The 23,864-nt window shown below is 47.0% G+C and overlaps 1 protein-coding gene across 6 annotated transcripts in view; it reads left to right on the top strand.

Moving 5' to 3' along the window:
• The window catches only part of Ablim1 (actin binding LIM protein 1), a 205,030-nt gene that overhangs the window by 97,999 nt on the left and 83,167 nt on the right, over positions 1 to 23,864 (top strand). For 5 of the 6 annotated variants that reach the window (XM_028773273.1, XM_028773231.1, XM_028773246.1 and 2 more), the window contains exons 5-6: positions 8,585 to 8,711; positions 10,287 to 10,380. In XM_028773273.1, coding sequence (XP_028629106.1) covers positions 8,585 to 8,711; positions 10,287 to 10,380 — 221 coding nt within the window. Of the gene's footprint in view, positions 1 to 8,584; positions 8,712 to 10,286; positions 10,381 to 23,436; positions 23,636 to 23,864 lie in introns of those variants that run through there. The other variant, XM_028773264.1, reaches the window with a different exon arrangement.

The following is a 23,864-nucleotide window of genomic DNA, read 5'->3' as shown; positions in this document are numbered from 1 at the left end:
GAGAGAGAGAGAGAGAGAGAGAGAGAGAGAGAGAGAGAGAGAGAGAGCGCTGGTACTTGTTAAGGAAGGCCTGCCTCTGGAAAGTTGATGTGGAAATCAAGTGTGAGTTCCTCCTTGACAAAAGACCAGATGTCTGCCCAGCCACGGCTGGTTACGGACCTTTACCAGGTTGAAGTTTGCAATGAATCAGGTAAAATAAAATGAATCATGCCAAATAAAACTTACCATTTTTAAGTAAACATTGTGGTGGTTTTGAATACATTTGTAATGCTGTATGGCTGCCTCCTCTGCCTAGTCTGAAAATAGTCTCAAGTCCCTAAAAGAAAACCTTGTTTCCATAAGTAGCTGTCTCTCATCTTGCCCTGTCTCCAGCCCATCAGCTTCTGATCTGCTCCCTGCAGAGGTATGCATGGCCGGGACCACTCCTCTAACTCCAATCATGGTCTTTTGTTTCTGGCTTCTTCATTTGATATTGTGTTTGCCAGATTCATCTGAGCTGTGGTATTTATCCATATTTCTTTTCATGGATACATAATATTCCATGATGGAGCTGGATCATGTCTGTGTGTCTGTCTGTTTATTGACTGTTAGTCATTTTTTTTAATTATTCTGAATGTGAGTCTTGGTATAATAAAGACTATTCCAATCCTACAAAGACTTGGCTGCCAGCTTTAGAGTTTCTCCAGGAAATTACTTTCCTCTAGTATTCTTCCCCCCCCCTTTCCCTCTCCCTCTCAATCTGCCCCCCCCCCCGCTCACTCCCGCCCAAAGGTTTATTTATTCATTATATGTAAGTACATTGTAGCTGTTTTCAGACACACCAGAAGAGGGCATCAGATCTCATTATGAATGGTTGTGAGCTACCATGTGGTTGCTGGGATTTGAACTCAGGATCTCTGGAAGAGCAGTCAGTGCTCTTAACCACTAAGCCATCTCACCAGTCCTCCTCTCGTGTTCTTAATGAGTCTGGCATGACCCAGGCAGCTTTGAGTAGCCTCAGGTGATAGCAAGTAGTGGAGTTCCCTTGGGTGGCCTTTGTCTATCCCTTAATTACTTCTTCTCCTAGTTTTTGGTCCTCTGTTTTTCCACCCAGAGTGGAAACACTGGTTGCTAGCTTGAGCAAATACTTTTTGTAGCTCTTGCCTAGATTTCTTTAGTCATAACCATCATGCTGAACAGTATTAGTGATAAGATTCCTGCTTGAGAAAATCTGTATATATGTGTGAGAAGGGTACATATTCAGGTCTGTGAGGACATGTACTGGGGTGGGGGTGCATGTTCGTGTTTGTAAGGACGTGTGTGTGTGTGTGTGTGTGTGTGTGTGTGTGTGTTGGGCATGCATGTTTATGTGTGTGAGGGCAAGCATGTGTGGGGTGCATGTTCATGTGTATGAAAACATGTGCATGTGTGTTGGAGGGTGCCTGTTCATGTGTGTGAGGACATGTGTGTGTGTCTGTGTGTGTGTGTGTCTGTGTGTGTGTGTCTGTGTGTTGAGCATGCATGTTTATGTGTATGAGGACAAGCATGTGTGGGGTACATGTTCAGGTGTATGAAGACATGTTCATGTGTGTGAGGACATGTGTGTGTGTATGTGTACATGTGTATGTGTACATATAGAGCCATAGCTCAGCCTTTGGTGCTATCCCTCAGGATAATGTACCTTGCTTTTTGAGGCAGGATTTCTTACTGAGTGGGATATGACAAGGGTACTTTTCTAACCAGTGAACTTGGGGCATCTACTTCTGTATGCCTCCCTAGTACTCGGGTCCTCTTGCTTACACAGATAGCTCCTTAGCTACTGAGCCATCCCTAGGCTCCTTAATGGATTCCTAAATGAATGGAGAGGGAAGGACTCTTGGTCCTGTGATTACTAAGAACCACACCCAGTAGCAGTTAAAGGGGGGAGTCACCTTGAGAAGCTGTGTGTTCCTTGTGGCAGTCTGTGAACACTGGCTTAAGGGATTTGAGTTGGAAGCCTGGCAGGCACACTTGGTCCCTATTTATGAGAACTCCAACCAAAGTAAGTACAACTCTGTAAGCATCTGTCATAGGAAGAAAGATGGGCAAGCACGACTCTGCCAGTTCCATCTTTGAGGACTTAGCTGGTGGCTGCTGCCAGGACTGCCCTCGGCTGCCCTGATGAAGGCTGACAAAGTGTTGCTGTCATGGGCTACAGAAGCATTTGCTGCACTGTATTGTTTTCCAAAGACAACAAGAAGCTCCCCTTAAAATAGTTGGTCAGAGGCTGCTCGGGCTTCTGATGTTGCCACCGTGGCTATCAAGACAGCAGAGGGAACAGCTGACCTCAGCAGGGGGACAGTTACAGAAGATCTTGTTCAAGGTTATGTACTCGGTCAACACATAAGCCTTTCAAAATCATTCTGGGTCATTTTTAGCTTCTGAGATTAAATGATGAATGGCACTGAGACCCCTTTTTCCATAGAGAGGGGGAGAACCTACGTGGACTACATGATTGCCTTACCCAGTTATGTATCTTCTGATCTCATGGTGCTTTCTGTCTTATGGCAGCATGGTGTCTAGAAGTTTAAAACTACTTGAGCTTCTTGCAGAAAACCCTAGTTCAGTTCCCAGCACCCGTGTCAGGAAGCTCACAACCATTTACAATTGCAGCTCCAGGGGATCTGACATCCTCTGGCCTCTGTGGGCACCTGCATGCACGCGGTATACACACACACACACACACACACACACACAGAGAGAGAGAGAGAGAGAGAGAGAGAGAGAGAGAGAGAGAGAGAGAGTTGTAGAAATAACCCGTACACATTGCTTAGCCTAACAAATGTGTAGCTTTACGTTCCCTGATGTACTCTGTCTTATTTCAGTTTTGTTTGTGTCTGAGACTGGGTCTTGCCCAGGCTGGCCTGGAACTCTAGAACTCTAGGTAAATCTTCCAGCTTACAGCTCTCCAGCTGTGGATTACAGGCAGCACCACCATGCCTGGTTCTTCTCTTGTTTATGTTGACCTGGTACCCATGGCATTTTCTAAAAGGAAACTATGGACTCATTGGTTTAAATAAGAAACATGGACTGGAACCAGCCATTAACTGTCAGCTCACAGGTGTCTAGTTTAGGACCTGGCAATGTCCTGTAGCCTGGATGAAAATGAAGGTCAACTTCCAACAATAATCCAACAATACCCACTAGATAGATGTGACAAATGATGGTGGAGACTTCGGTCAAGGAAGTATTTTCAAATACCTTAAGGATGTTTAAACTCTGAACCAGCTTTGAAAAAAAAAACCCACAAGGAAAATCTGAATCATTTTAATCTATGGGTCTCCAAGTACGGACCTGTGTTAGTTTGCTTGTACTGCTGTGATAAACACCATGTCTAAAAGCCATCTGAGGAGAGGTTTATTGCATCTTACAGACTAGAGTCCATGTTGAGGGAAGCCAGAGCAGGAGCCCGAGGCAGGAACCTGGAGGCAGGAACTGAAGCAGAAACCATGGAGGGTGCTGCTTAGTGGCTTGTTCTCCATGGCTTGCCCAGACTGCTCTGTTATGCACCCTAGGCCCACCTATCCAGGGGTGGCACTGCCCACAGTAAACCAGGCCCTTCCACATCAATCACTGGTCAGGGGAATGTTTCACAAGCCGACCTGAGGGAGGCATTTCCTCAGCAGAAGTTCCCTCTTCCCAGATGGCTCTAGCTTGTGTCAAGTTGACCTAAAAACTGCCTGCACAGGACCTTTGAAGGCCAGTTTAGAAACCTTAGTGCTGCCGGGCAGTGGTGGCGCACGCCTTTAATCCCAGCACTTGGGAGGCAGAGGTAGGCAGATTTCTGAGTTCGAGGCCAGCCTGGTCTTCAGAGTGAGTTCCAGGACAGCCAGGACTACACAGAGAAACCCTGTCTTGAAAAACCAAAAAAGAAACCTTAGTGCTTAGTGGTTACAAGCATGGGAACTGGTGACTTTTGACACTAGGGCCCTTAGGAGGCACCATAGCAGACAGGAGCTGCCTGTCCCATACACAGCAAGCAGTCACTAAGCACCCCCACGGCTATTCTATGGCTAAGTGAGTGTTGAGGACAGTAATCCTAAAGTATCTGACCCTAACGTAATTCTCTCTCTCTCTCTCTCTCTCTCTCTCTCTCTCTGTCCCTGTCTCTCCTGTACACACAGACACACACACAGACACACACACAGACACACACACAGACACACACACACACACACACACAGAGAGAGAGAGAGAGAGAGAGAGAGAGAGAGAGAGAGAGAGAGAGAGAGAGATTGAGAGAGAGAACTGGGAAGTCTGAGCTCTGTTGAACAATTGAATCTATTAAAAACTTAAAACCTCATGTTAGCCAAACCTTGAAACTTAAATTTGTATTTTTTTCCCTTGAAACCCCATACCTTGAGCTCTTGCCAAGGATGAAGTACCTCTATAAACAGTCTATTAATAGGATACTTTATAGGGTCTCCTAAGTCTTGATTTTCTAATAGCAATCTAAATCTAGCCATAAATTTACTCGATAATTTTGTTTATGAAAAATATTCTAGATGGTTATAAATCAGCTGGTGGGGATGCTGGGACTGTGGGGTGCTGGGACTGTGGGGTGCCGGGACTGTGGGGTGCCGGGACTGTGGGGTGCCGGGACTGTGGGGTGCCGGGACCGTGGGGTGCCGGGACCGTGGGGTGCCGGGACCGTGGGGTGCTGGGACCATGGGATGCTGGGACCATAGGGTGCTGGAACTGTGGGGTGCCGGGACCGTGGGGTGCCGGGACCGTGAGATGCTGGGACCGTGGGATGCTTGGACCGTGAGTTGCTTGGACCGTGGGATGCCGGGACCATGGGCATGGGTGGTAACTTGGTTGCCCATGCTTCTCTCTTTACGGCTTCATGCACTCAGCTTTCTTATCCAGAGAAACATCTCAACAGACCCACACATCCTTCCCGAGGTCCGTAAGTCTCCTTCATCAACTTAAATCCTTCTGAAGCACAGGTGTTTAGGATCCTTTGCCAAAAAGAACGGAGGCAAGCGGGCAGGATCCCCGCTGTTAAAGGCTTTCATTGCCTTTGAAGAAAATGATATAAAAACGGAGCCAGGTGTGGCCTTGGGCCTCAGTTTAACTTGTTTGTGAACAGACAGATCCTTACCCAGCCCCAGTGGGCTTTCGATGGTAAGAGAGAGGTCTCAAGGCCACTCGTCCGGGGCTGGGCTTCTGCGTTTTGTTCTGTCTGGCCATTGTTTTTCCTTTGGCGAGTTACCAGCGGGCCTTACATCCTTGATGCCACGCCGCAGTCTCCTATTTCTGACTTAGACAATCATCCCGGCACCACGCACCAACTTTCTATATTTACCAGCAGCTGCTTCAGAGATGTGGAAACAATTTTCTCAACCACTGAGAAGACATGAAGCCGGCAAGTAGGACAAGCTGTTCTCCATGGAAGAGCCTCGTTGGCTTGAGCAGAAAGAAGGGAGCAACTCAGCAGGAACCTCTCTCGTGCTGCCCCTTGTCCATCTTCATCTCCTGATGTCAGGCTATGGCTTTGTCCAGAGAACAGCGGGATGTTGCTGTAGAATATACCAGAATACTCAAGCCAGCTGGTGTGGGGTGATACTATCTTACGGAAGAGTGAAGGACTCTTGATCTTCCCACTCATCCTCGATCACTGGCTGGCCTCAGGCATCTGGGTCACTTGTTCTGTTTTGGGGGAGACACTGAGGAGGGTATGCTGGATCCCAGTGGTTTAGATGCCACTGATGAGACTAGAGAGCCCCCAGTTCAAAGAACTAAAGACTAAAAGGCTGCACGTGTGCACAGCCCTGCCCGTGCCTCAGCCCTCAGCAGGGGATCAGAATGTTCCCTTTCCCCCAGGCTGTTTAGTAACTTCTTTCTGGGCTCAGTGACACATGGGCATCAGGGGCCAGAGCAAGCTAGAACTGAGATGAAGAAGCCCAGGGTTTAGTCTTAGCACTGCCCCCTAACCAAGGAAGGGGAGGGGCCATTGGGTAGTTTGCCTCTACCAGGTCTTGTGTTGTGCAGAACTTTGGGATGCAATATAGCAGGTGGCATTATTTACAGTAGCTCACAGATGAGGAGGTGGAGGTTCGGAGATGGCCAGGAGTCCAAGTCGCCCCCCTCCACTGCCTGTGCCTGCCTCTATTACCCGTCTCTTTCGACCTCAGGCTTCTTGCAGTGAACCACTGGCAACTCTGGCAGATTCTCTAAGTCCAGCCATCTCCATCTGTGAAATTTATTTTGTTAAAAACAACAAAACACCCTAATTGTCTTTCTTCAAACCGTTGCTGCCACCTAGTGGTAATTATTAGAAACGGGAAAATTTCAGTTCAACTTGAAAAGTTCCAGTTTCTTTGAAGAAAGGACTTAACAGTAGAAAAAAAAAAATTCAGAGTTTTCCAGGGCATAGACTGTGTTTTAAAATAAATTCTGTGACATTCCATTTTTATCTTCATAGAATATTACCAGATATAAGATTTAAATATTTATGATGACATATCGGGCATTTGGTGAAACACCTATTATTACTTTAGGGCTGTCTTATATTCACTCACAATTTAGGATGGCCCATACTTAACTAATTCTTATCCAGTGGCTGTAGAGATGGCTCTGGGTGAAAACCACTTAATGATCTTGCAAAGAACTCGTTTGATTCCCAGCACCCGTATCAGGAATTCCAGGTCCAGGGGATCCCATGGGCCCCACATGTACCTGTACACATGTGGCACACATAAACTCAGCTAGGTGCTCACATTTGCAGAAGTTTTAAAAAAAACTCTAAAAAAGAACATTCTCACCCTGATATTCAAAACTTATATTTTTAACTCCTTGGATACATATTTTCAATTTTTCACATTCTAGTGGTTAAGAAAATCAAACAACCAGATCATGTCAGGAGACAAATAAAGCCCTCCTCCACAGGGGGTAGTTTCTTAAGAATCTCTTCTGGGTTTCTCCAGAAACATTCTATTCTGGGAACAGAACACCAGTGTTCTTTTAAAAATACATTTAGTTAGAAAACACACACACACACGAATGTGCGCGTGTACACACACGGGGGGGGCGGGTATTTGTTTTTGCAAATGTATTTCTATAGTAAAATTTTGGACATGAGTTGTTAAGTCTAAAGCCCAGGTTAACAGCTGCTCACCGCGATGCCCAAGAACACCTCTGGTCAAAGAAACAGGATACATTAAGATGCTGAAGCAGAGAAGGTACCACAGCCATTTCTGGATGGATTTGCAGAGTGTGTTCAAGGTTGAGGCTTGTGCTGGGTCACTCCAGGGGGACAGGTTGGTGATTCAGGTCTGGGAGAAGAGAAGCTGGGACAGTTACAGATGTGGCCAGAAGAGGGGGCTGTTCCGTCACTTTGTACATGGGACCCTGTGTCTGTCTTATTCTGAACGTGGCCGCTAAGTGGCCTTGCCTGGACACTGCTCTTTTCCATTAGTCTTGTTTTTTACGGAACAGTGGCCGCTGCCAGCTGGTGGCGCGTGCTCTTGTTTTCTCAGACACATGGATTTTGAATGATTGTGGTGTTGATGTTAATGTCAATGAACTCTTCCTTTTGATGTGTCTCTGCATTAACACATATATATTCTGCTTCCCTGACACCACAGCGTGTAGAATAATCTGCATGGTCTTAGCACCTTTAGTAACAGCAAGTATTACTGAAGGGCTACTTTTGACAGGCAAGAGCATGGTGCAGGACCAGGCCGGCTAACTCCAATGTTCATATTGTGATGGTCAGTATTGATTGACAGCTTGACAGAATCTAGGACTCCCACCACCACCACCATGAAGACAGAGCTCTGGGCATGACTGTGAGGGACTCTCTAGATTGGGTTGACTAAGTTGGGAAGACCCACCCTGGTTTGTGGGCTGGGTTCCTGAGCACCATAAAAAAGGTAACAGTGAGCTGAGGCTGGCTCTCTCCCGCTCCCTGATGGCAGTGCGGTGTGCCCAGCTGCCACATCCTCAGGATATAGCCTTGGTTCCCCGAGCTGCATTTGCTGGCCTTCTTGTTCCATCAGTGAGAGATGTAGCTAAAACACGTGCCTCCTAGGAATCTGCCCAGGACAGATGATAGCTAAGGAATTAAGTCATTTAACCAATAGTGGAAAGGCTGGCTTGGGTAGATAAGGAAGTAGAATTTCATTATAGATTTGAGAATGACGGACAGTGCTCCTGGAATCACCCACAGAGATGAGCGGGGCTCCCGGCACACATACTTAGCTGCTTCACATGTGTCCTCAATTAAATCAGAGCCTGTGAGTGCTTTCTTAATGTCCCAGCCAAGATGTAATAATTAAATAGTCTCTAGGCCAACTGGACCCCAAAGGGTGCCTAACTCCTGAGGAGCTAGGAGATGAAGGACATCCATCTGCTGAGATCCACTGAGGACTGAGCAGCTGTCTTACCACGTGAGGACAAGTCCTGAGGGATTTAGTGGAGAAGATTTTACACAGGGAAATGAAACCATAGTTGAGAACAGAGTGACTAGGAAGAGCTGGCTGCACTGTGGGTCCAGGGGACTGCTCCTCCTTGGGTTTTTCAAGGGAAATGGCAGTAACCGTGGGCTGTTGCTCTCTTCCAGACTGTGCCGGCTGTGGAAGGGACATTAAGAACGGGCAGGCACTGCTAGCTCTGGACAAGCAGTGGCATTTGGGCTGCTTCAAGTGCAAGTCCTGCGGGAAGGTCCTCACTGGAGAGTACATCAGCAAGTAAGTCTGGGTCAGAAGAGCTTGGGTCCCGGCTCTGCTTTCTGGGGTCTCCCTCCTCACTCAAGCATGCCAAAGCACATTCCTATTTTGCGTCAGTATGAACCAGCTGCTGTAAAATTTGTCGAAATAGCTTCATTATTCTGTTTGTGTCATGCCGTGCCTGCTGCAAACTTAATGGACTATTAGCGGCGCCCCAATTTAATAATTTACAAAGTGGTATACCCTACCGGGTCATCAATTAAGCACCTTGCCACGTCTCCTTTGCTATTTTTGTTTTCTATGCGATGCTAACATAATTTTCTTCTCTGGGGCTTTAGACATCTCCCCAAAACACATGTTGTCTAGGCACCGAGCCTGGCAAGACCAGAGCCACAGAATAGCCGGTCAGGGTGAAGATTCATGTTAGAATCATGGGTAGATTAACCAGAGTTATACAAATCCGTGGAACTTGGGTGGGATTTTATTTTATTTATTTTATTTTATTTTATTTTATTTTATTTTATTTTATTTTATTTTATTTTATTTAGTGTGCTCTGGTAGTGAAGAGGAATCTGCCACTCTGAATCTTTACATGGCTTTTAAATTTTTCCCCAATCAGGGGATAAGGAAATAGCTTGATAAGGGAGCTTAGACTCCAGAGTGCAGAAGGCCTGGGTTGGGTCTCCGGAATGAAGATGTAACTCAGCTGGTAGAGTACTTGCCTAGCTCACCCAGCACCCCGTGTGCTAAGGCTGTATGAAAGTGGGTGTAGAGATTGCCTGTTCTGGTGGCCTGGGCTTCTTCAAGAGCTGGAGGCCAGCCTGGCTACATAGGACCCTGTCTCAAAGGTCAAAAACAAGAAACACAAAACCTACCCAATTATATTAAATCACTCATTCAAACATAGTTGATGAATTTAATCTCACCGATCCATGAAATGGTTAAAAAGGGAGGATTGGCTCCCACCACCCGAAAATGTGGTCTGGGGGTCAAGCTGAAGCACTCCTGTAAGAGACTAAAGATCTCCACAGGTGATGGTGACAAACAGCCTGAAGGACAACATGTGTGTCTGTCTGACTTTCAAGTGACACTGATGACTGCCAGTAACAAGCAGAGCAGGCACTCAGGAAACGGCAGCTTCACCACACTGTGAGGTGAATGCTGGCTACTGAGCGGAACCATGTTCTAAAGCCTCAGAGCCAGGGGGGCCTGAGCTGAGAGGTGATGTTTGAGGCTGTGGGGAGGCTCTGGTGGACCTCTGATTCTGAGAAGATGGTGTGGGAAGGGAAGTAAGATACCCCAGACCTCTCAGGCTGTCTCATCTGAGGGTTGTTTGGGTTGTCAAGAGGAGAATACTGGGGTCTCTGCTCCTTAATTCTGTGACAACCAAGGAAGTAGGCACAGTAACCATTTGGTGGTTTAGTGGTTTTTTGTTTTTTCTCTGTCTGGCCTAGAGAACTACCACTACTCTCTGGCCTGTGGTTTTGTCTGGTCAGGACGCTAGGTCTGTGTAAAGATGAATTCTACTCTTGCTCTGTGGGAAGGGCATCAGAAATGTGGCTTTGGTATCTTCCTGAATGCAGCTTTGTCTTTCAGGGATGACTTCCCATACTGTGAGAAAGACTACCAGGGGCTCTTTGGGGTGAAGTGTGAAGCCTGTCACCAGTTTATCACAGGAAAAGTCCTAGAGGTAAGTACAGAGGGGGTCCCCTCAAACTTCCACCGTTTGCCCGTTCATCCCTCGTGTCTCCCGCTGAGGAGGAAGGAGAGTAGCTGCAGGTCTGAGAGGATTCATGATTACCTTTTTTCCAAATGCCAAGGAGAACTTGAAATAATGGAGAAAAGAACAGACCTTCCTCACTGGGAGTTAAGCAGACATTTTTTTTTTCTTCTTAGAAGTAAGAATATGGTGTCAGACCCTCTGTTACCATCTGTGTTTGCACATGTGTGTTTGTCGGTGTTGACCTCAGAAGCTCAGAGTCTGAGGTGAGAGAGGAAGGGAGGGTGCAAGGTAAAGACTTTGACTTCTCTGCCCTTAGAAAGCCACATCCGCTGTGACTCAGAGAACCCTGTGACAGAGCTGAAGGAAGCCTGTCAAATTCAGGTGTGACTGCTTCCAGCCACAGCTTTGTCCTTGCCTGCTCAGCACCTCCCCTGCCAGCACCTGCCTCTGGGCCTAGTTAGCTCCTCTTGGATGAGAGAGGCTGCAGCAAGGAATTCTGGGATCAAAGTTCAGAGAAAACCCTGTTTCTCACAGACCTTTTGGGGATCATCAAGCTGGAGGGGAAAGTAACAGTTGCTACACACACTTTCCTGTCTGTAGGGCAGCGATAATGTGCAGATCCAGGAAGCCCAGCAGCCTGCTGACCTACCAGCCCATCATGTGGGTCACTCGGGTGCTGATTCCATACGACCAGTAGAATATGTTTTAAAGACACAGGCTGTCTATCCTGGGAGTCCTTGTGGTGTTTCTGTCCATTCTGAGGGATATCTCAACAAAGGTTAAGACTTATCTCCCCAAGTCCCACTACAAGTTCTTCCCACGAAAGGTCAAGGGGTCACCATGGACTAATTGTCCTGAAGGAATAAGAAAGAGCCTCTTGTCAAGTACGTTTGCCCAGTAGTCAGAGGGAGAAAGCTCTAATAAAGACGATCACATGGCAAGAACACAGGACACACAAGAACAGAAAATGAGCATGTTGTGGGGGCACCGTGCTGGAGAAGTTGGGGAGGGCCCCTCCAGGTTCACACTCATAAGTTTGAGCTTTGTCGAGAGACACGAGGAAGATTTAGGCTCTGTGGCTGCAGTCATAGGATGGAGTCAGGGTGCTGTGGAAAGAATAAATGGGAGTATTCAAACACCTGTGCACGCACATTCCCCACCCACTGTTGACAGCAGAGGGAGGAGGAAGTCACTCAGTCACGCCCCAGTAGATGTCTGGAAGCAGTGATACCTGTGGTCCCACAGATGACCCATAAGTGAAAGATGGCAAGTGGGGGAGTGTCCTGATCAGATCATCCAGCCATGGAGCCCATCACCAAAGGCCTAATGACTAGAAACTGAAAGCTGACTGCTGTTTGCCAAGGGCTAGGGTGAAAGTGATAGTGACTGTTTCCGGGACAGTTTCCATTAGGCAAGCGCTTCGGAATTAGATAGAGAGGTAGTTACATGGCCTTGATGGTTCACTAGGTGCCTCTAGGTTGTTTTTAAGATGGTGCATTTTAGACTATATGAATTTTGCCTTGAATCTAAACTTTAAAAACCAAGAAGGGTATGAGGGTACTGTAAGGAAAAAAAGTCAGAAGATGCAGAACTTGGTACTCAAGTTTAAGGTCATGTGTTGGAATCAACAGATTCAACCATTTTTTTTTACAGTCGACACATGGAAATGTGTTCCCCAACAGGGTTGTGTGTTTTTTGCGTGCATGTTTACATTTACTTCAACAGCTGCAGGAAGGAATCTATAAATGATAGTTGCAATCTAGTACATCCCGTTTTGAAGACATGCTGGTCCCTCTTGTTTTTCCTCTCAGGCTGGAGTCATAAAGGTTGCAAGGGTCTTGTCTCAAATTGGCCTCAGGTGACAGGGAAAGCCTGAAGAGTCTGGGGCTTGAAGACATTCCATACAAAGCCTCCAATGTCAGTCAGCCTGGGAGTGGTTTGCACTTTCAGCTTAGAGTTCTGCCCAGCAGGCTCTGTCCTCCTCAAATGGGTGTGTGACCCAGAAAAATGTCCTGCAGGGGCTAGCACAAGACATGTGACTGCTAGTGAGTCAGCTGGGCTTGGTCACCAAGAGAAAGCAGGATCAGTCTCCACGCCCCATCTCTCGGCAAGCTTCATTCCCTGGCCCTGTTGATGAACCAACCATTCTAAGTGTAACATTGTCTTCAATATAAACCTTGTCTTTTTTGTTTTAAATTCATTGTATCCGTATATCTGTGCTTTTATTTTCTGCATGGGCTTCAACAGTGATGGCTTAAAACAATTTATTCCCTCATTTTTAGAATCTAGACATTTATAACAAAGTATCATCAAGGACATTGTTCTCTTAAATGCTGGTGGAATGGTCCTTCATGATCTCCTGCTTCCCAGAATGCATCACTCCAGGTGCCCCACCTCCTCTGCCAGCTACTCTTCCAGTCTTCTCCTAAAAGTGCACTTACATTTTATGTAAGACCATGCCCATCACTCAAATAGTCCCTTCAAGACCCTTGCCTTAATTACATCTCTGAATACTGTTTCCAAATAAGTTAGCATTTCCAACTGCAAAGACTTACTGTGGAGGTATTTTTTTGCTCATCCCATTCTAGAACCCCGAGACTGCCTAATGTGGAAAGACTATAAACATTGAAGTGGAGCTGAGGCCACTACATGTGGTTCTCCCAAGGGTGCTTTAAAAAGCGAAGGGCCCCAAACAGCCTGTCCAGGTATAGCCATGTCTCTTGTTTCTCTAACATTTCCTGGAGAACCTCAGCCCCCTTAGGGTTATCTTTCTCTCACTGACACAAAGTATGCGTGTAGCTTTCAGAACATCATCCTGCCCTCACTTCCGCCGTTTCTCTTTTGAGTTCTTTAAAGATATTTTGAGACAGGTCACACATATCCCAGGCTAACCTCGAACTTGCTATTGTCTGAGGATGATCTTGAATTGTTATTGCTCCCACTTCCATCCCCTGACTGCTGGGATTGCAGGAGTGGATTAGCATGCCTGGTGTATGTAGGGCTGTGGTTATGCATGCTAGACAAGCATTGTACCAACTGAGCTACAGCCCCACCCCACCCCACCCCCAGAGGTGTAGTGCTCACACATTTCTTCAGCCTGATGGAAGGGGGATAAGCAGAGACCAAGTAGTTTAAAGAGAAAAGTGACAGGGAGCTCTTAGCTCTGGAACTCACCCACTGTGTGACCTAGGACAAGCCCATCAACATCCTTAGCCCATCTCTCCTTTCATTAATGGAATCATTCAAAATATGTGGACAAACCCAAGGCCGGGTGCTTGTCTCTCAGTGTCCTTCCCAGCATGTGAGTTCTCCAAGACTCTGCATCTCAGGGGTCAGAGCCCAAGGTTCATTCTGACTGGTCTGTCCCGCCCAGGCACATGGCACACACACCTGTGTCACCCTTCTCTTTATTATCACATACTTCCTGTTATCTTTGCAACAGTGACGTTGTCTTTGGGGACCATCTTGTTGTAAATGGTGAGTCCTTAAAAATGTTTGCTGGGCTCATTGAGTAAAGGTGCCTGATGCTGAGCTCGGTGATGCTGAGCTCGGTGGCCTGAGATCCATGGGATCCACATAGTGGAAGGAGAGGCTTGCACATTGCATGCATGCCCTTCCAACACACACAAAATAATAAATGAATAAAATGTAACTGTTTTCTTAAAGTATTTACTAATTGACCTATAAACCCAAAGGATGTTCTGAAGATTGTTACAGCCAGCCTGCTTCTTAATTTAAGAGGCTGGGAGCAAATTAGAGTGAAGCATTAGGCTTTGCTGGTCACCTCCTACCTCCAGGGCCTTCTTGAACTGTCCTTGGAGTCAGCCCCTCCTGTTTCTTCTCCCCAACCCTTCCCCTCTCCCCACTCCTGCTCTGGAATCTGCAAGGTGACTCAGGTCAGTCATGGGTGCTAGTGGGCCTGGGACTTCCCTTTTCTACAAATCTCCCTCATCTTTGGTGGATGCCCCAAGACCCTTTTCCCAGATGCTGAAAGCCATCTGTGTGAAGAAGCAACTGTAAATCATTTTGTGAGGACAGCAAGTGAACTGTAAACAAAGTCTGGAGAGCAGGGGGAAGGGGCTTGTCCGGAGTCTCCTCTCTCAGTCCTGGGCTCCCTCATCCCTTCTGTTCTCTAACACCATCCCCACCACCCCACCACCCCACCACCCCAGGGTGCCTCTGGGGCATGGCTCACTCTCTCACTTAAAACAAGTGGCCCCAGCCATTGTCCCCTCTGCCAAGGTGCCTTCCCTAAGGAGGCACCTGCAGGCTGCTACCTCCTGGGAGTGGGGTGGGGACATTCTTCAGTCCTTTCTAGAAGGAAGTAGGCAGGAGCTGTGTCCCGGTTCTCACCACAGGGGTGGGAAACAGTCTCTGTTCTTGCTCAGGTCACACAGGCTTTCCTGGTTCTCCTCCCACCAGCCAACACCTGCAGGCTGAATCTGGTCTTTCCAGAGTGTGTGGTGATGCCTGTTTTCTTGGGGTGCCTCTGGGGACTGTGTGCTACTCTCTGTAAGAGCTACTGAAGAACCTGGCCCTTATGAGACCCCTTAGAGCCCCACCCCCCTCCACCGCCCATGTAAACCTCTAGACCCGTCTTGTCTTGCCGGGTTAACTTGGATGGGATTTGTGCTTTGCTTTCAAACCCCTTCTGCTCAACTCCTGGCTTGTGAAATGGGATCACAATGGGATCCAATCAAATCCTTTCTCTGGATACTCCAGGGGATTAAAAACCAGTAGTGTTGTTCTGTCTGGCCTCTTAACTGATTAAAAACCTGCTTTTTCACAAATTGTGGGGCTTGAAGGACAGACACACAATCCATCACATCAGAAAGTGAGGGCACTGTCCCATCCTTTTTGGTGTGGAGATTTTAGGCAGGTTTGGCCTTGTTTTGGACTAGCCAGTCAGCTTCGGAGAGAAACAGAAGTTATCCCATAGCATTTACTCAACATGTCTGTTTGTCACCTTCATAGACATGATTTGCAGAAAACAACCTTCCTTCCTGGTTCTGTGTATATCATCCCAGACAGAGCCTGAGAGCCAGCCCTCACCGGAGCAAAAGACATCCTGCCTAGTCTGTCTGTTCTGTCTTCACACCAATTTGGGCTTTTTTTTTTTTTTAACTTTTCATGGGTTTAAATATTTTTGAGAATCAGGGAAGGGAAAAGGATCAAGTCCCTCCGTTTAGTTGGTAAGCTGTGCTGTGCCCCCAGGGGACAGTGAGCCACCACAGTGCCCTGACTTTGTGGAGCATTTCTTAACCTTTGCAAATGATCTCAGAACTGTTTAATTCACACAGCAGGCCTTTGCCACTGACCTCCATTAGAGAAGAAGCTGCAGAGTGCTGGGGGATCTGCAGCTAATTAGCTACAGCCTGAAATTAGAAAACAGGTCTCTGGATTCTCAGAAGAGGGACACGGGGGAGCCCTCACACGCTCCCGCACAGCCGTCCACAGTCAGAAGTGTAGCTTGCCGAGGGACCTGAATTTAAGGCTCTGGATGGAGAAGCCCGTCTCGTTAGTCCTGTTACACCTGTGCTGGAGACAGACGGTTGCTGGAGACAGACGGTTGCTCTATCATTGCCTTATTGTTTTTACCCATGTACAAGGCCGCTGACGTCCTTGTATCTGGTCTGTTGCTTTTGTGAGGAGTCAGACATCAGGGTTAATCAGCAGTTGGCCACCAGAACACCTGGCATGGATGGCCCTCAGAGAACACTGAAGAAGAGTAATTCGTCTCCAGCTTGAGGGCTCGGCCTCCTCACAGAGCTCTGGCCTGAGATCCCTCCCAGATCCACAGATATTCTAGAAGGTCTTGTGAGGTAAGATGGAACTAGAGACACTTGTCACAGTTCCTCACTCCAGACTATTGATGGGTGCTTAGAGCTGGAGAAATAATGGCTTCCAATTTTTGTTAGTTTTGGAGGTGGGGTCTTGCTGTGTTGCACAAGATGGATATGAACTGCTGGGCTCAGAAATAGGTGAGACTATAGGAGGCCATTCATTATACTACCACATCCAGCTTGAAATGGTTTCACTGTAGACAAGTTAAACAAATGGTGGTATAGCCACATAATGGAATATTACCTGGCCGTGTAAAAGGGTAAAATATTGATTCGTGTTACATCATGGATGACACTTGAAAACACTCAAAACGAAAGGGAAGAAGCAAGTCACAAAAGATCATGGGTCATACGATTCTGTTTGCGTAAATTATATAGATTAAGAAAGCGTATATAGATTAGGAGATGAAAGTAAATTAATGGTTTCCAGGGACTGGGAGGAGGAGATGGGGTGACTGGTGATGGGCGTTTTGGATCAGGGAGAATGAAAGCATCCCAGAATTAGACAATAGTGTCAGTTACACAACTTTGCCCATATATTACAAAATGCTGATGTGTGTACTTTAATAATGTGAATTTTATAACACCTAATTTGCATCTCAACCTAAATACATACACATGCATGTGCATAAACAAACACACCTGCTCCCTTTGCAGAGAGTAGGGTGACAGTTGGGGTCCTGTTATCCTGTGTCTATAAATGTTCCTGCAGTTTTAAAGACAAAATGAAACACACACCTAGGCTTACCCACATACCACACAGCATATACATACATATACACACAAACACACAGGCACACACACACACACCCACACACACACCGGCATGATCAGAAGCCGTCATAGCTGCCTGTGTTCTACCTCTCCCCTCTCGGCCGTCCTTTCACAGTTTACCTGCATAGGTCTGAGAGCAGAGAGGCAGGAAAGGAGGAGGTGGGTCACTAGCATGATCTTTGCTTGTAGCCTAGACAGGCTTGAATTTTCTGTCATCCTCACTGGGTTCTTTGTCACTGTGGAAGTAAAACTTTGGTCCCTTCCTGGGGCCACTGGTTGTCACAACTTGCAAGTGAGCCCTTGATCCTAGAGGGTGATTAGATCAATGTAAAGTCTTGAATGGAAAGTGACCTTGATTTTTAAATTCGACCCAAGGTCTGTGTTAGCTGTGAAACTCTGCAAATAATAACTTTACCTTTCCCATTCTTAACAATGGGAATCGTCCCACTTGGAGTAACATGAAATGGTGTGAGGAAGATGTACCTGACCCCTGCCCCCGCCCCCACCCCCATCTCCACTTTTGCCCCACCCGTTCCCCCACCCCTACCCTTATTCCCACCCCCAACCCTATCTCCACCCCATCCCAAGTCACTGGATTTCTCTCTGGCATTTACTCTGGTAGAAATGTGTTGCCAGAGGAACCAAAGACTGTTCACAGCAGTAAAGATTTGATATTTATGGAAAACTCACCCCATTTCCTGTCAGAACAAATGGAGGCGCTTCCTTATCCGGAAATGACAGTTTGCAAAGAGTTTGTATTTGTCTTGAGTTGAAAAGATGTTTTGTTTTTGAGGGTGATTTTTAACTTCAGAGAATTAAGTCAATTGGAGATTTTCCTTACTTTTCCTTGATTTTTAAACATACGATTTTATTTTACCGTTTGCTTTAAGCCACATTGTTGTAGAAACAATGTATTATTTTCTTATCTGAATCAATCAGGTTTTAAATTTAAGAACTGTTACTTCCAAATATTTTCCATGCCAGCATGTTGATGCACACGTTGATTCCCAGTACTTTGGACAGAGAAGTAGCCAGCTCTCTGAGTTCAAGGCCAGCCTGGTGTACATAAAGGGTTCTAGGAAACAGGGCTACAAATAAGATTCTCACAGAGGGGAGGGAGGGAAGACTGGAGAGACAGCTCCAGTTAAGAGCCCTGATGCTCTTCCACAAGACCCAGCTGGGCATTCTGACTGCAGTAACCTCTCCCAGGCTTCAGAGCTTCAGCTCCTCCTTGGCCTTGTGTGTTTGTCCACTTCAGTTCTTTGCACAAGTGTGTAAATTTGTGAAAATTGCACCATCTGAAGCTCACCAGGATGGCTCCCTGACTCCATGAGTGGTGGAAGCATTGGTACACACACACACACACACACACACACACACACACACACCAGACTGGCCTCTCCTGCACTAGCAGGCCCCTCCCCACTTGTCTTACACCCGATTTGCTGCTTCCTGGACCCTGTGACTTCCTGCCTTATGGAGGCCATTATGCCTGTTCCAGCAGATGGACCTGGTCATGGGTTGCCAGCTAGCCAGGAGGAGAGGGCTTAGGGCCATAGCCCGTCAAGCCCAGTGGGAATGAACAGGCGCAGAGATCCCTCCACCTAAAGGCAGACTTTAGAGCAGGCTTGCAAACTGCCTATAAGCTCTGTAATCAGGACCAGGCTGTATGAATCTCAGAAACAGAAGCAGAATGTGGACTCTGGGGACTTGGTGTCTGTCACTCACTGGTGAGGCAGGAAGAAGAGGAATTCGATGATGTGTGACCACACTCAGCAGTATTGATCCCACTGGCTGCACTTGGAGCTGATCAACCCTCAGGAGTTAAACAGGGATGATAAGAGTTACTTCTGACAGGCATAAATCAGATCAGGTGAGCTGTCTGAGACAGTATCTGACATCCTGGGCCTCAAGGAGTGTTTCTGTTGTTTGTTGATAGATTGTTTCCATTTCTCGTACTTAAAAAGAAAGGAACAGATTCTGAAAAGGCCAACAGCTTTAACAAGCCCGAGTGCTGGAAGGAGGCCAGCTTCTTCTCCTACCCTGCTCTATTTGCTCTCTGAGGTAAATACATGATAGTTTAAAATGTACCAGTAAGGGCTGAGCAGTCAAGAATACTGGCTGTGCACACCTTTGATCCCAGCACTCTGGAGACAGAGGCAGGCAGGTCTTTGTGTGTTCAAGGCCATCCTGGTCTTTAGACAAGTTCCAGGACAGCCATGACTACAGAGAATCCTGTCTCAGAAAACAAAACAAAATAAAACAAACCAACAACAACAAAAGAGAATTACCTGCTCTTCCAGAGGACCCAGGTTCTGTTCCCAGCACTCACGTGGGTGGCTCATTGACAACTGCTTGTTGCTCCAGTTCCAAAAGATCAGCACACAGGTCTTGGGTTCCTCCATGCGCATGGTACACATAAACACATGTAGGTGCATACACATACATATAAAATAAGTAACATTTGTAAGTGTGGTTAACCGCCATGATGACGCTTTGAAATGAAAACCTCTTACGCAGCTTAACGTTAGATAGCCCATGAACTGAGTCTCCCATGGTTCCACAGGGTTCTTTTTCTGTTTGTCTTCACTAGTGGCTAGCAGCTAGCAACATGACAACAAATGGTTCGTTTTCACATTATAAATGTCTCCGTGACCTTCAACCAAAACCATGAAAGATCACCCGCCCCCAATTTTCTCAGCACCCTACTAGATACCCGCTCCTTGCGTATAAAAGAAATGGTTCTTTGGCTGCCATCCTGCCCACTAGTGTTTCTCTCACTGCTTCCACAGAGACTGTTTGAGATCAGCTCCTCCAGGCTTCTTGCTCTACAGGGCTGTCCTCCACAATGCTGGGCCCATCATCCTTGCAGGCCTCCATATTCATGCTGACTATGAGGGTGATTTGAATATGCTTGGCCCTGGGAGTGGCACTGTTAGGAGGTGTGGCCTTGTTAGGGTAGGTGTGGTTTTACTGGAGTAGGTGTGGCCTTGTTGGAGTGGGTGTGACCTTACTGGAGTAGGTGTGGCTTTATTTGAGTGGGTGTGGCTTTGTTGGAGTAGGTGTGTCTCTGTGGGCGTGGGCTTTAAGACCCTCATCCTAGCTGCCTGGAAGTTAGTATTCCCCTAACAGCCTTCAGATGAAGATGAAAAACTCTCAGCTCCTCCTGCACCATGCCTGCTTGGATGCTGCCATGATGATAAAGGACTGAACCTCTGAACCTATAAGCCAGCCCCAATTAAATGTTGTCCTTTTTAAGAGTTGCCTTGGTCATGGTGTCTGTTCATAGAGGTAAAACCCTAACTAAGACAACATTGAAGAGGTCTCTTGACTCCTTTGCAACCTTGGCTTTAGCACTGAGTCTTCTTGGAGCAGGGTTTAGGCAACTACCCAACAATAAATATTCATTCTACTTGTGGGCTATAAAATTTACCTATGTCAAGAACGATTTGGCCGGGCGGTGGTGGTGCATGCCTTTAATCCCAACACTTGGGAGGTAGAGGCAGGTGGATTTCTGAGTTCAAGAGTTCGAGGCTAGCCTGGTCTACAGAGTGAGTTCCAGGACAGCCAGGGCTACACAGAGAAACCCTGTCTCGAAAAACCAAAAAAAAAAAAAAAAAAAAAAAGAACGATTTGGTGATCTTTGATGCCTTTACAAAATTATGAGCCATCACCACAGCCCAGTTCCTGAACTTATTCTGTTGTGTTTTGTAGGTGTTATGAAATATAATACCGTGTTGGACAGGGGTGCCTGGGAGGCTCATGCCAAGGTGTCCCCTTAGAAATCTGAGAAATTGCGCCATACAACAGACCTGGAATCAGGGAGGTCTATTTGGGGAAAGGAGGAAAATAGGGGCCTGGAGAAGGGGTAGAGGCAGCCGGACAGGAGCAGAGCCATGAAGGCACTGAAAGTGGGGGATAGAGAAGGACAGAAAGAGAGAAAGAAAGGCTGGCCAGGAACACATGGGGAGAGGGAGAGGGGGAGAGGGGAGGGGGAGGGGAGGGAGAGGGAGAGGAACTATCGGTCTTCTCATATGCTGCCAGTCCTCCTACATCCAGTGGTAGGTGATGACTTAATCTATCTCTAAGTCCCTGGGAGGAGTCTAGCAGAATCACCTGTAAGCCAACAGTAGGCTCTACCTTCAACTTAAGTTCTCCTCCATGTCCACTGTCGAGAACAGGGACCTGCCTGTTGGAGAGACAGTTTATAGTGACTTGTCAAGGGCTGCCATCCTTGTGTGCTACTCGAGTCTCCAGACTCTACCTGGCAGTGATTTTTAAAGTCTTTTCCATGAGGAGACTCACAAATTTGGAATTTTTCTCAGTAAACCCTGAAGATAACTATTCCTCTTTTCTCCCTAACCCAAGATCACAGAAGTGGTTAAATAAGTAAAATCTGGACAAGAAACAGACAATGCCCATTTAGGCCTTGTAGAAAAAGTCGAGGATTGATGGGGTGTGAGCCCAATTCTAACGCTTGCAGCCATGTGACTGGGGCCCAGATGAGTTTCTGTGTTTTCCTTCCAAAGACAGATTCCTTGACTCTTCTAAGAAGCATTTGCCTGAATGTGTCCCACACTAGAGGTGCTGGGGATACAGTGGCTAAGAGTCATCTCTTTCTCCCACCACACCCACACACACACACACAGAGTGTACAAGAGTCACCTGGATGTCTTGTGTGCAGTGTGTGATTCATGCCCATGATCAACAATAGCGTATGTGCACATATATTGTAATGGTTCATTCTCATGTTATCACCACAACAAAACTGCTATGTGTTGTGTTCTATTTTTGTGTGTGTGTGTGTGTGTGTGCACACGCGAGTGCACGTGCACAAATGTGTTGTACTGGTGCCTATGAAGCTAGCAACTGAAGTTGGAGTTTCAAGTTGTTGTGAGCTGTCAGTGTGGGTGCTAGGATCCAAACTGAATCCTCTGGAAGAGCAACAAGAGCTTTTCACTATCGAGTGCTCTCTTCAGCCCTCTACCAATTCTCAGACTTTACCCCAGAGAGTTTGCTTAGGGAGCTCAAGCAGAGGCATGAGGTGTGTGTGTGTGTGTGTGTGTGTGTGTGTATGAGCACTCGAAGGTTATATTCAGTACTGCTGTAAGTGATTCTGGGGTAGAGATGCCCACAGACACCACTCTGTGAATCTGTCCCTGTAATGGAGGGTTTGACTCCTAAGAAGAAAAACCCAGCCCTGTAATTATTAGAGTGTGTAACTAACAGCTTTCTCTTCATTTCATAAGCTCAGCTATGTTGCCAGAACTTTTACGTTTCTTCAGCAATGGTTGGGACTGTTTCCAGCCAGCTTGGAGAGATTCTGTACATGTAAAAAATGGTCTTTTATAAACTGGTCATTATGGTCAGTAACCACTACCAATTTTCCCTAAATCATCTTAGTCTTGTTGAAAATGACCAGAATCTTGTCTCCAAAGAGGTCCCTAAAAGGGAGCTGCGTGGTTGACTTGTCTGGCTCTGGTTAGCGACTAGTTCACCTGAGCCAGTGACCTCACTTCCTGTCACAGGTTCATCGGCGATTTCTGAAGAATGCTTTAATTAAAAATGAGATAATACATGTAAAGTGCCCAGAGCATGGTAAGCATTCAGCATTTTCCCCACCCCTCAACCCCAACACACACATGCGGGCGCAGTGGAGTGTGCATACATACAAACACACAAAATACATACAAACACACAAAATAAAAGCACAGTATGAGGCTGGCAAGATGACTCAGCAGGTAAAAGTGCTTGCTGCTAAGCCTGATGATGTTAGCAACTCCAGGGACCCACAAGGTGGAAGGAGAGAACCGGCTCCTGCAAGCTGTCCTCTGACCTCTGCATGTGTTCTGTGCCCTTCCACGCACACATAAATAAATTGGCGTAAAGTTGTAAACACAGCATAAACTTTGTATACGTCCACATTGAGCCAGCCTGACAAAGAAGTCTCTTCAGATGGCACTTCTATGGAACAGTTCTAAGCAGAGTCCTAAGATTTTGGATGCTTGTGCGAGGTGGAGGTTGAGCTTAGCTTTACTTCACTTTTGCACGGAACTTCACAACACGAGTCTTGCAAGCAGCGACTTGGATGAGAAAGCTGTTTCCAAGCTGTGCTCACCACATGCCTTTCCCTCTTCCCAAATCCAGAATAGACACTTTTTAAAAGCCCCCGGGACCATTACCGTCAGATTTACAACGTAGTTAACCGTGAGCGGCTATGACGAAATGGTACTTTCCTCACCTGCATTTAACAAAAGAAAGAATGTCAACCCCCCTCCTTTTCTGGAACTTGGACTGGCCCGTCGTGGCTGCTGCTGTGTTTAGTCAGTGAAGCAAGGAGAAGAGGCGTTGAGAGGAGGGAGCCTGCCACAACTGCTCTACTTTCCTGTGTGAGTCTCCGGAGAGATGTGCGCGGCTGCAGCCTAGCGAAGCCTGGTGTGGAAGCCAGGCAGGCAGGTAGCCGGATGCCTCAGTCTACCCGGTTGAGGTCTAGCCTTTCCAAGGTGTTCTGAGCTGGCAGCCCAGAGGAGTTCTGCCCAGGAGAGCTGAGGAACAGAATCAGACCCACCGGAACCCTGGCACAAGGGAAAGTGTGCATCGCAAAGGTACTCATCCCCTTGGAGGCCCGTGTTGGCTCTCTGGTGGGCAAGCCTGGGAGCCCTGGGAACCTCTACATGTTATCAGTTACATGGTAGTAGCAGAGACTTCTATTACCTTGAAATGCATTTTATTGAAAATCTTGCTCTTTCTGATGTTACAGTTGAACTGTGGACCGTCTGCCATAGGCAGAGGTCTAAAGACACAAGGCAGATCCTGCCAGGGTGCCGCAGAGGG

The sequence above is a fragment of the Grammomys surdaster genome, unplaced genomic scaffold (assembly GCF_004785775.1).
Source record: "Grammomys surdaster isolate TR1022 unplaced genomic scaffold, NIH_TR_1.0 66, whole genome shotgun sequence".
Taxonomy (NCBI): Eukaryota; Metazoa; Chordata; class Mammalia; order Rodentia; family Muridae; genus Grammomys; species Grammomys surdaster.
The sequence above is the reverse complement of the archived record's forward strand: the minus strand, read 5'-3'. Positions and strand labels throughout refer to the sequence as shown.